Source organism: Microplitis demolitor, chromosome 1 (genome assembly GCF_026212275.2).
Source record: "Microplitis demolitor isolate Queensland-Clemson2020A chromosome 1, iyMicDemo2.1a, whole genome shotgun sequence".
NCBI lineage: Eukaryota > Metazoa > Arthropoda > Insecta > Hymenoptera > Braconidae > Microplitis > Microplitis demolitor.
In genome coordinates, this window is record NC_068545.1 from 5979482 (window position 1) to 5992485 (window position 13004).

General features: G+C 26.0%; 1 protein-coding gene across 2 annotated transcripts in view; it reads left to right on the plus strand.

Annotated features, from left to right (window-relative positions):
* Positions 1–13004, plus strand: part of LOC103569587 (furin-like protease 2) — a 279017-nt gene that overhangs the window by 16411 nt on the left and 249602 nt on the right. For both annotated transcript variants that reach the window (XM_008546940.2, XM_008546941.2), the window contains exon 2: positions 1745–2294. In XM_008546940.2, coding sequence (XP_008545162.1) covers positions 2088–2294 — 207 coding nt within the window. In that variant the 5' untranslated portion in view covers positions 1745–2087. The remainder of the gene's footprint in view (positions 1–1744; positions 2295–13004) is intronic.

A 13004-nucleotide genomic window follows, 5' to 3' on the forward strand; every position in this document is an offset into this window, starting at 1 on the left:
TTCACCAAAATTTTGGTGAAGCTCCTGAAAAAAAATTTTTTTTTGAGCAAGACGGCCCCCTCCGAAAAAAAATGAAAAAAAATTTTTTTTTTTAATTGTAAAAAAATTTCCTGCATTATAAATGTTTATATTTTTTTCTTTAACACCTGTTTTTACTTTTATATTACTCGAAATAACTTTTTTTGATATAATACGAGTAATTTGTTCACTTCTGTAGAAAAAAATTGAGTGTTTTCATTTTTTTTTATAATATATTGTTTAAAAAAATTCAAAAATTATTAGACTTCGGTTATCTTCAGTATCATTATTATTCAACTTTTAATTTATTAATTTTAGTATTCTCTATCAGTTTAATTTTACTTATTCAAAATTTTTTTTTTTATCCCGCCTTTTTTTTTTAGATGCCAATTTTTATTTTTCCATTCTACTGTCACACTAGTGCTGCCGCCAGTAGTTAGTGGAACAAAAAAATAATAATAATAATTATAAAAATAAAATATGGCAGCTAAATATTCAATTATTTACCGGTTTTTAGTTTTTTCGTAATTACAATTAAAGAAGAAGGGTTTGGATAGTAATTTTCAAAAGGGTTCTTGCGACAAAAGATACAAAGCTACTAAAAAAAAATCGGTTCGTCAGTTGACCCTGCGGGCCAGCCGATTTTCTTAGCGGGAAGTTAAAAATTAGGCTAATTTATTATATTTTCCGAGAGTTACCGTGGTTCCAAAGATTCATACGTAATTGATAGCACTGGTTTCTTGGATTAAAATACTTTATTTTAAATCAATGGGATAATGAATCGATTTAATACCATGTCGTAATTTTTTTTAATAAATTATCTTTGTACTAGTATACAATTTAGCCTATTTTAGCGTAATCAAAAAAATGTAGAGAAAATTTAACGTGAGTGAATTAGTCAAAAAAATAATCTCGATCGTAAGCACACACAGCGCCTTCGTGCTTGAAGCGTGCAAAATTAATTTTAAATTGTTTTTTTTTTTTTTTTATAATTAATATGTTTTCACAAAAATAAAAGAATTCACATATTTGTTAATGTTTTATAAAATTATTGTAACTTGGATGACTCATTTTAGTCTTTTTTTTTTTCAAGTGACTCTAAAAAGTTTTTTTTTTTTTTTAATTTCCATAAACGTTTAGTAATATAAGGACAGCGAGTATGCATGTACATACTTAAATTTTTACTATGTACAGACTAAAAGTTTCATATATTTTTTATTTCCTCTCATGAGTGCATTTAACATTTTGCTGGGGTAAAGTTCAAACATTCACTAGTTGTCTCTACAATACTTAACTTTTATGATAATTTTACAACGGTATTTTTTTTTCTATTTAAATAATATAATATAATACAAAATAACACTTAGATACTTTGAAAATTTATTCCTTCATCTTATCTTGTCGATCGAAGCGTTTAGTTCAATCACTTAACTCTATTTGACTCCAACTTCATATAAGTTTTCAAGACAATTTGATTTCGATTACACAAAGTTTCAAATCGTTTTGCACGTTTATGAGTTAAAATAATAAAAAAAAAAAAAAAAAAAAAAAAAAAAAAAGAATTTAATTAATTTATCGTTTAAGTTATTAATGAGGTTGGGAATTGAATATTTAAGTTAATATATTCATATATTTACTGTAATAAATTTTTGTTTGTAATTTTTTATTATAAATTTAAATTTACATAATAAGTTTACTAAACATACATTTTTTTTTTATTTTTCAGATAAAAATTTTCAATAAAGTAAGAAAATCTCAGAGTAGTTTCAATGAAAATTTTTTCAATTGAAATCAAATGTACCGAAGTAAATAAAAGGAGGGAATTTAAAATAATATTTTCATCAAGAATAGAAAGAAGAATAAAGTAAAAATAAATAAACGGGTATAACGTAAGTCAATTTTTAACTGAATGACTGAAAGATCCCATAAAATCTAGTCACGTGCAGACGATCTTCAGCTTGTAAAAGCTAAAATAGTAAAGCTACAGTAAAGCAAACGTCTTAGAGTGTGTCCGAGGTTGTTACTGAGTAGTTGTAGAGAATAGCAACGATAAAGGATTTTCTAGTAGAATGAGTTCTGAAGCGGCGATCCTGGGGCTTGTGTTGCTCGTTGCTATTGTTGGGGCAAATCGTGTACTTGATACCAGTAGGCCCACAGAGACCAAAATTCAACGACCTAGAGTTATCTACAATAATCACTTTGCTATTCACGTACCCGATGGACCAGAGGCTGCAGCTGCGATAGCTAGTAAACATGAATTCGATATCCTAGGCCAGGTAAGTTTTCCTACTAAACATTTATGTGCTTACATTTAACTTTGTTTATTGATGTTATTTTGTTAAATACACACTCAACACATTTACCTTTAATCTAATGCTCACTTTATAAGCTCATTACATCACTTTATTTTTCGATTGATTTGCATTCGAATTAGCCGCTTTAATGTTCAGTGTTTGCAACGTGAACGCAAGCATCTAGAAAGTTCCTTTTTAATTTATGACAGGAAATATAAATACAGGGAAATTTTCTTTTTTATTCAAAGGAAATTAATTTGAATAATAAAATAAAATTTAAGTATGATTATAAATTTAATATTTTATTCATATTTTTAATTGCCCAGAAGTCAATGATTTTTTTAAAACATCATTTTTATGGGTGATAATTAATTTAAAAATTATTTTTAATCATTTATAAATTTTTTTTAATTTTATGGCGAGAAATAAATTTAAAAATATCGAGATTCAATTAAAACTTTTTAAAATAAGTCAGAATTTAAATTTAACTCAATTTTTATTAATTATATAAAATATATATATTTTTAATTGAATAATTTTCATTAAAATTTAAATTATAATAATCCTAGAAAATAATAAAAAAAAAAATTTGATGTTTTATTTATGAAATTCATTGTGATAAAAAAAATTAAAATTAAAAATTCATTTATAAATCAAATTATATTTTTATTTTTGTAGTAACTCTTTTATAAAAGTTTTTTTTAAAAAGTTAGTGAAAATTTAATAAAATAGTTTATTGTCTAACGACGGAAAAATCTCATAACAAATGAACTATATAAAAAAAAATAAAAAAAAATATTGGGAATAATTTAGTAACTTTACCGATAGAATATTTAAAATTAATATAAAGTTATTGTTGAAATACAGATGAATAGAAAAAATATTTAGGTCGATTCATTGGTAATTCTGGGATGTAGTGCTGTTGCACATGCGTAAATATATACGTACAAAAGATAGGAATAATTGCGCCCCTATAGATTTTCAACCCGTAATGTTATGTTTAACAAAGTAGTCAATGCACGTCGTGCATTGTTTTGAAAAATCTATATATCTGATAACCAGATGTGTATTCAAAAGCATCTATTTATAAATATTGATGTTCATTTTTGAATAGCTATATCGCAATCTTAATTTTAAAAGCTCGAATGTTAATAAGTGTATATATACATATATTAGGTATGTGCGGATCGTGCTCGAATTAAATCAAATATAACTATTTTCGAATCATTTGAACCGAAAAATTCTGATCGGCTTTCAAATAGGGTAGACTTACTATTTGTGGCCACTGTTCCATTTTTGGACACTCAATACTTTATTTAAATTTTTCAAGGGTCCAAAACTTGCCCGAAAGTGGCTAAAAACGGTAACTCTACATTGATAAAAAAGTTGACGATTCAAGAGAAAAAATCTTGAACCAAGAATACCATTTTGAAGGAAATGATTTCCTTAAGTCAAGAGAAAAACTTCTTGAGCTAAGAAATTATTCTTAGATTAAGTGAATTTCTCTTGGTTCAAGAATTTTTTCTCTTGACTCAAGAAAATTATTTTCTTGAAAATGGTATTCTTGGTTCAAGATTTTTTCTCTTGACTCAAAACATTTTTGTCAGTGAACCTTATTCAAATTTTATTTCATGAAGAGTTTAGTTGTTTTAAAGTAACTAAAAATAATTTTTTCGAAGATTCATGTCTGAGCTCTATGTTCCTTTGACAAAAATTTGAATTATTGGAAAAAATATTAAAATTTTAAGTCGTTCAAAAAAAAATTTTTGAATAATTCAAAAACTTGCAGATAATTTGGAAAAAATTCGATTTGATGTGAATAATTCGTAAGCTCAAACTATTCACACATCATAATACAGTAGGACCTCGTTATAAGACTATTAGTTTCTCTTTCAAACTATCGCGATGCCTGGTTTATAAAAAGAATGATAGTCTTAGAGTCAATTAAAGTCCGTTGTAAGGCTGTATGAGTGAAAGTTTAGTTGTGATAGTGTAGACAAGTGTCCCCTTCTACAATTTTTCCGGCCTCTTCTCTAGAAAACAGACTATAGCTCTTTCAATTTAAGAATAAGATGTACAATTCAAATTAAGAGTAGGGATTCAAAATTGACCTAGAAAGAGTTAAAGATTTAATTTTATCAGAAAAAAAATTTTCGGGTCACAAATATTTAGAACTAAGCTAACGATATGGAAATAATATGACAGTATAAATTTACATGTTCATTTCGTTGTGAAGAAAATATAATTATAAATTTAAATACAAAGTTAGATGAGCAATAATCGTCAAGTCTCTAACGTACAATTGAACGAAATTATCTGCGTACTTGAAAAAAGAAAAAAAAAGTAATATTTTCATAAAATTACATGGTTTGGAAGGTGGCAAAACGTAAAACCACATAGGAACCGCGAACATTTACGAAACTACAGGATATTATTTATATTTAAGACAAAACACTATTAAATCTCGAAAATTTATTCATCACGACTTATTATATTTTTCTTTTGACATTTTTCATAACATTTATGCGAAAAAAAATAACAACAATAACTTATGAATCAAGGATTTTTAAATAACACTAGTTTACGTCCGTGCGCAAGCGCGCGCGTGTCGTTTTTCATATATTTATTTTAATGTATATTTTCGTGTTAGCATTTGTTTTTTTGCCTTCGACCAATCACGTTACGAATAGTTTGGCTTCACATATTTTTCATGTCTATTATAATATAGGGATTAAATCGTTAACATAGTTATACTTTAAAAAATTTTCGGAATGAATGCGGAGTATAGTTACGGAGTGGATGACTGTTGATTTATTTGATTCCCTCGGAGTAAAATTAACTCTGAAGAAGAGTGAATGTAGATTGAAAAAAAATCCAGATCACTCTGCTGAAAAAAATAAATTTCTTATTTACTCCGTATGCTGAGTGATTTTTTTTTTACTCCGGAAATGAAAGTGATGAAGTGAATTTGGATTTCAATAAAAGTTTTAATCACTCCGAATTCACTTCCGATTTTTTGCAGTGTATAGACTTGTTAATTTTTTAAAATTACATTTCAGTACAAACCTGAGTCAAAATATTAAACGTAAACTGAACGTTTTGAACTTAAATTCAACATTTTGGACGATGACTGGTCTATGAAGAAGAAAAGAGATCGGGAAAAGAACGCATTAAGGTTTATTGCGAAATTCTTCAGACTGATTTGCAAAAGATACGTTGTATTTGAGATAGATAATTTAATTATCTATAGGTAAAATAATTTTTGATCGGGCAACCTCATGGCAGTGCCAGTCTTCAATTTAACGTTCTTAGTTTAGGTGACAGAACTATACACTGAGAAAAAAATTTTCTTTTGACAACTAAATTTTAGTTATGACAATAAAATCATTTGATTGCCCATTGCCAATCATATCGCGTTACAAATGTCATAAGGGCGTACCAAAAATTTTTTTTCGGGAATCGACGTAGTTATGCCTGAAAAGGGCAGATGCAAAAAAAAAATTGGTACGCCCTTATGGCACGCAAGGTATCTACCGGGAGTCATAAGAGCGTACCAAAAATTTTTTTTTTCGGGAAACAACATATTTTTACTTGAAACGCGTAGAAATGACGAAAAAAAATTTTTTTCAAATTTGAAATTTTTTAGTACGCCCTTATGGCACCCGGGGTACCCACTTGGGGCCATAAGGACGTACAAAAAATTTTTTTTTCATTTCTGACCGTTTCAAAATAACTTAGTTGTCTATCACATAAATATTTTCTTAACTTTACCAAATGATTTTATTATCGTTGCAAGAGAAATATTAGCGTTAACCAAATAGAGTCTATTAAATCATTTGTTGAAAATTACAAAATAGATTTTGTCGACGTAATAAAATTGAGTTGTCCCAATTGAATATTAGTTTAACAGAATTTAAACAAACCAATTTAATTGTCCGAAGAGAAATTTTTTCTCAGTGTAGATTGTGTTCTCGAAGAAGACTTTGAGGATACTACGTTTCTTTTTGTGAATTAGTCTGGAGAATAGGCCAGCCATCGTCCAAAATGTTCAATTTACGTTTAATATTCTGACTCGGGTAAGCTTCAAAAAAATTTTTTTTCAACACAATTTCATCTAATTAATAATCATAAATTCTAAATGCATTTATAGTCATTTTTGCTGCATCGAAGGATTTAAATAAATAATCAACTAATGGATTAATTGTGAAATATTGAATATTATTAAGATGATTTATAAAACTTCTAAGAGTTAACGTTTACGAAAAAAAAAAAAAAAAAAAAAAAAAAAAAAAAAAAAAAAAAAATCAACTTAGCAGTCTATCACTTTTCATTCATAAATTATTGATAGAAAACTATAAAGCAACTTTTAAGTATCCCAATTGATTTAATAATTTAAAAATTTTCTTATTAGTAAAAAAAATAGTTTTTATTTCGAAACTTTTTTGCAGTTCGTTTCAAAAAATCTACAAAACTACTCTTTCATATATATTTAATATGCTGATATATGTGTATATACACATTAAAGAGATTAAATCTAACTTATTAAGATTGATTGTTATATAAATGAAATGAAAATGTCATAAATTATTAATGACAATTTATTATCTTCAAAGAATACATTGAATTTTAAAAAAAATTAATTCTTTTATCATTTGAAAATAGCAATTAATCTTGATAAATTCGTCTGTAATAACCAGTAAAGCTGCGTAATGTTCTTTAAAACTTTGAGACTAATACTCTGTATAATTTTTCTCTAACCTGTCATTCATCTGCAGTAATCTTTGAAAAAAATTTAAACTTATTTTAACTGTCAATTGAAAATCCATTTTTAAGCCAATTTCATAACTTTTCTTTTTTTTAAATGCTCAGAAATTCTGATTAAGCTGGCGTAGTTTGATAATCAAATATGATAGATAATTTTAAAAACTTTTAACATAAATCACGTTGTTCTGATATCCCTATATATTTCGTCGTTTTTGTTTTGTGTTTGTTTATTTTTTTTTGCTATGTATATAACGAAATAATTTTGAAAGACCATACATTGGATGCATATGACCATATATCCAGATTCACTGGGGAGCAAAAATGGCAAAACTCGGTTATGTCTTCTATTGTAGAGTCGATAAATTTTATCTAGCGTCCCAGTCGTGTCGGTACCAGCCTTCAGGTCATTTTTCACCTGTGTGGGCGTTTTATGCGCGACATCCGGTAGTCGGACGCGACCAGATAAAACTTTGTCACGTGAATTTTCACACGTTAGGAAATCCTTACATTGTAAAATTAAAAAAATATATAGATGGATATATTTACGCAGATACATTCATTTATTTATATTTACACTGATACAATCATATATTGTAGAATTTTTTTTTTAACTTTTATTCATAGTATACTTGCCGTAATATCTAGATTTATATTATCTGTGAGAGATGTAAAACTACTCGTTATAAGCTCTTGGGATTTATATAGATTACATGAAGCTTGTTTTTTCTACTCTTTGACTAATTTACTCTCTTTAAATTTATTTAACAATATTTTAGTGCAGCTGCTTATTCGCTGTGCACATTACTTTTACTTAGTTATTTCATCGGATAAACTATTTATGTATTTGACAAAGACTTTTCTTTTTTTTTTTTTCAATTTATTTTCTATTTTTTGTGATATAAAAAATAAATCATGCAGCTGACATTATATGGTAGAGATGCAATAAATTTGTCAAATTTTTTTGTTGATACCATGTGCTGTGAAGTATATATATATATTTATATATATAACGTGAAAAAGAAATATTTATAGATACGTCATATTTATTTTATTTGAATAAATGAGTCGAATTTAATTGTTAAAAATAATTTTGTTCAAATCTATCAATTTACATATATATGTATTTTTTTTTATTGGATAAATATTATCAATTATTGAATTTGAAAAAAATTTCGTTTGCTTTCATGACTTGTAATGTTTTTCACAGTAGAAAATTTCGTTATGTTAGAGGATTTTTTTTTTTTTTTGTTGAAATATTTGACTTTTGGAAATAATTAAAAAAAAAAAAATATTACAGTTTTCAAGTAATTTTGAAAGTATGAAAAATGATGAGTATCAAAAAGTAAATTTTCAAAAAAACAAGTTTAGATTTTCTGTAGATTTTCATGAAATGTGAAAAATATACATTTTCTTTTTGAAAATTTTTTTTTTGGGTATCGTGGATTTGAAATATCGACAAATATGTATAGTAAATTTCATGTATGTGAACCTTTGTACAAAAAAATAGAAAAAATATAGCATTTAATTGAAATAGTAAAATGTAGATGCAAAAAAATTATGCAAAGCGACAAAAAAATTTGGTTCTTCATAATACTTAAAATTTTTCATAAACAAAATATTTCCGTTGTATAAATAACTTTTTTCTTTATAATCCTTTTTCCAGTCGAGTATTAATTAAAATTTAAATGCTACTTAAATCAGAAGCTTTCTAAAGTAAATTAAATAAAAGTCTATCCAGGAATAAGAGCAGTTGATTTTATTATACCAATATTTTAAGAATCGCTATAGATTATTAAATATACGTAATGAAACGAAAATTTTATCAATACTAATTACTTTAGATATTATTATTATTATTATTTTTTTAATAAATATAAGTGAGTTAATAGCGTCAGTAATAATTACGCGATAAGATTAAAAATACCAATAAAATAATTTTGTAATTTTAACAATAAAAAAAACCATTTTACAGATATTAGAATGTCATTGAAAAAAAAAAAATGTGATAATTCTCATCTTAATTATATTATTATTTTCTTCTTTTTCCATTGTTAAGAATATAAATTTTAATTTGTTACATTCAATATCCGTTATTGCTTGGTCATTAAAAAATTCAACTCTCATGATGTCAGCTAAATTTTTTTTTTTTTATCGCATTTATAGTAAAGCAAAGACCAGATGATATTGAATGATAAAATTGGATAGTTATAAATTTTTATTTAAGGTAGATAGAGCTACATAAAATATGTGATAAGATAGATGATATAAATCAAGGTGATATAAATCAAGTGTTAGACATGGTCCACACAATTTTCTGTTATATTTTAACGTACTGGGTTGGATTACTGTATAATGATACAAAAATTATGATAATTTTTGAATTGACATTTTAAATGTCCAATTTAACAGAAAAAAGTGTTGGTTATATCTATTATGAGAAATTATAATTATATACACTACTGCCAAAAATTAAAGGAACAGAAAAATTTTTCGACGTTCGTGTCCATACTTAATAATAATGATTAAATTCGTAGGAAACAGGACTAGGGAATATATGAATCAATACACGGAAAAAAAAATTTCTAAAAATTACTATTTGTAATTCTAACCCGGAAACCGGTTGTCAATTTTCTAAGTGTAAGCTACAATTTTTAAAGTTCAAATAGTACTTTTTCTTGCATAGATAATAAATTTTAATCATTATGCTGTAATTATTCACGTTTTAATCATAAATGAAAAATTACTATTTAGAATGATAGTATTTACTGATCACTTTATCATTATATTACTTGTCATTCTCAATTTTTATTGTTCATTTTTCTCCGTGTATAAATAGATTGAACGTTTCGTCATTTATTTATGACTTCCTCAGCAACTAAAAACAAAATCCATAAACAATTTATAAGCAATCACATGACAATTGTAGTAATAACATATATTAGGTTAGATTGTATACCTTATTCTTATAATTTAATTGTCTAATACATAAAACCTATGAAGAAGGACCTTATATATTAAAATCATTGCCATAATCCGACCCATTCTTATCATAAAAGTTTGACTTTAAATTAATTATTGTTAATGCGACTGAAAAACAGAAGAGAAAAATTTTAGAAATTTTATAATGATTTTTGCAAGGCTGTAACTTTGTGAAAAATAATCGTATCGAAATTTAAAATAAAACATTTTATAGCTTAAACTTATAATTTTTTTCGACTTTTTTTCCATTTTTGTGTTAACTAGTCAATAATGTGAAGGGAAAAGAAAAAATGTCAAAAAGATCCTTTGTCGTTTTTGGGCCTCTATCTCTTTGAGAAATTGTCGTTCAAGGTTAAAAAAAGCAAATTATAGCTGAATAAATTTGTTAATCGACTTATGCATTAGTTTACCTGATAAAATTTTTCCACAGCTCGTGGACTTTTTAAAAAAAAAAAATTAGACATATTCGCGGAATCGCAGTATTTCTCATATTTGCGCGATAGCCGTAGCTTCAAAAAAAATTTTGATTAAAATGCATCGAAATTAGAGATTCCAAGCTATAAAATGCTTTTTTTAAAATCTCGATACCATCATTTTTCATAAAGTTGGCCTTGCAAAAATCGCTAAAAATTTAAAAAATTTTTCTGTTCCTTTAATTTTTGGCATGAATGTAATAATCAAAGAAGTTATCTAAAATTAAAGTTTTATATGTGTGTTCAATCAAATCTTATGATAACTCCATCAACATAAAATCAAATGAATAAATTCTGCTCCTATCTGTCCTAATTAAAAGTTGTCGGGATAAATTCATGATAGAAGTCATATCTGTATCTAATTATAAATTTAATAGCAAAATATATATTTAAATTTGTGTTGAATTTTTTTTTTTATCTGGTTAATAATAGTAAGGAAATAATTATTCAGTGTCACTAGAAACTTTTAATATATTTATTTATTTATCAAATACAAATTTCTCTCCAATGGTTTTAATAAATAAATATAAAACTATTATTTATTATTACGGATGCATTACATTTTATGTTACTACACGGAAAGAGAATTCCACTAAAATTTACGATGTTAATATTGTAATCGTGGACAAGAATTTCATTGGCTTCAATTTTCAAATGTCTTATTTCAAAATTTACGATAGTCTTTGTTAAAATTTCGATGTTAAATAGTAAAGAATATAACCTACATCTTAATTTTAATAAAGGCTATAGTAAATTTTGAAATGAGACATTTAAGAATTGACGCCAATGAAAGTCAACTCCACGATTACGATGTTAACATCGTAAATTTCAGTGGAATTTTTTTTCCGTTATAATACTTCAAAGCATACCTGAAATTGAAGGTTAGGTTTTTGATTATTTAGACATTAAAAAAATGTTAATAAATAACATAATCTTCTTTTATTATCAAGTCAACATAATAAAACATCAAGTGTTGAATACTGACTGTTTTCGACACAAATACACGATATTTTTCTTTATACATCTATATATGTTAGGGTGATTCAAAAAATAACAAATATTTTTTTCTTCTCGCAAACAGGTTCAAAAGTTTCATTTAGATACAAGAAGACGCCTGTGAAAATTAGAGCTCTTAATATTAACATTAAGAGGTTCCTCATTGTACTTTTCTATTTTCCATAAGAATAACATGGAAAAATTTTTATTTGCATCTTCTGATTTTTATAACTAGCTAACGATGCACAGTAGAAAAAATCGACAGACATATTTTTGTAGGGAATTGAATGCTCTACAAAAAAAGTCTCTTATCATTTTTTGATAAATCCATTTTTTCATAAGTTATTCGAGGTAGAAGTTGAATTTATAATAAATTTTGAGAGCTTGTTACTTTTCCAGCGAAACTATCAAACTTATCACAAAATATTATAGGACCTTTTTTTTAGACATTTTTATTTCCTCCAAATTATTACCAATACAATTTTTTCGAATTCCGCATTGTTTTCTAGTTATTTTCATTTTAATCTCAAGGTCTTAAAGTCGATCAGAAGATTATTTTTTTTAAAAGCTTGAGATTAAAATGAAAATAACTAGAAAACAATGCGGAATTCGAAAAATTTTTATTGGTAATAATTGGTAGGAAATAAAAATGTCTACAAAAAAGGTCCTATAATATTTTGTAATAAGTTTGATAGTTTCGCCGGAAAAGTAACAAGATCTCGAAATTTCATATAAATTCAACTTCAACCCCGAATAACTTATGAAAAAATGGATTTATCAAAAAATGATAAGAGACTTTTTCTGTAGAGCATTCAATTCCCTACAAAAATATGTCTGTCGATTTTTTCTACTGTGCATCGTTAGCTAGTTATAAAAATCAGAAGATGTAAAAAAAATTGTTTCCATGTTATTCTTATGGAAAATAGAAAAGTGCAATGATGAACCTCTTAATGTTAATATTAAGAGCTCTAATTTCCACAGACGTCTTCTTATATCTAAATGAAACTTTTGAACCTGTTTGCGAGAAGAAAAAAAAAATTTGTTATTTTTTGAATCACCCTAATATATATATTGACAAAAATCTCGATATACTATATATTTTACGTCTCGATATAAAAAACTTTATTTGCGTGAAAAATTCGTTTTCCTTTCTAGCTCAAGTCAATATTAATTTTCCGTCAATATTTTCGTTTATCTGTTAGCATCAACGCAGTTGACGAGTTACTCGTTGAGTGTAGTTGAATTTGAGGGGACGATAAATATCCGGGAAATTGATGCGGTATCCGGATTTCACAACGGAAATATACTTTTTATTCGTTATATTATCATCAGAAGCGTATAATATATTATGTGGCATGTGATAAATGAAAATTATGTGATCAAGTATAATAACTATAGTTGATAATTGATATTATCGTATATTCGTTACATACACTAGTCGCAAAAATTAAGGGATATAAAAAAAATTTCAAATTCTTAA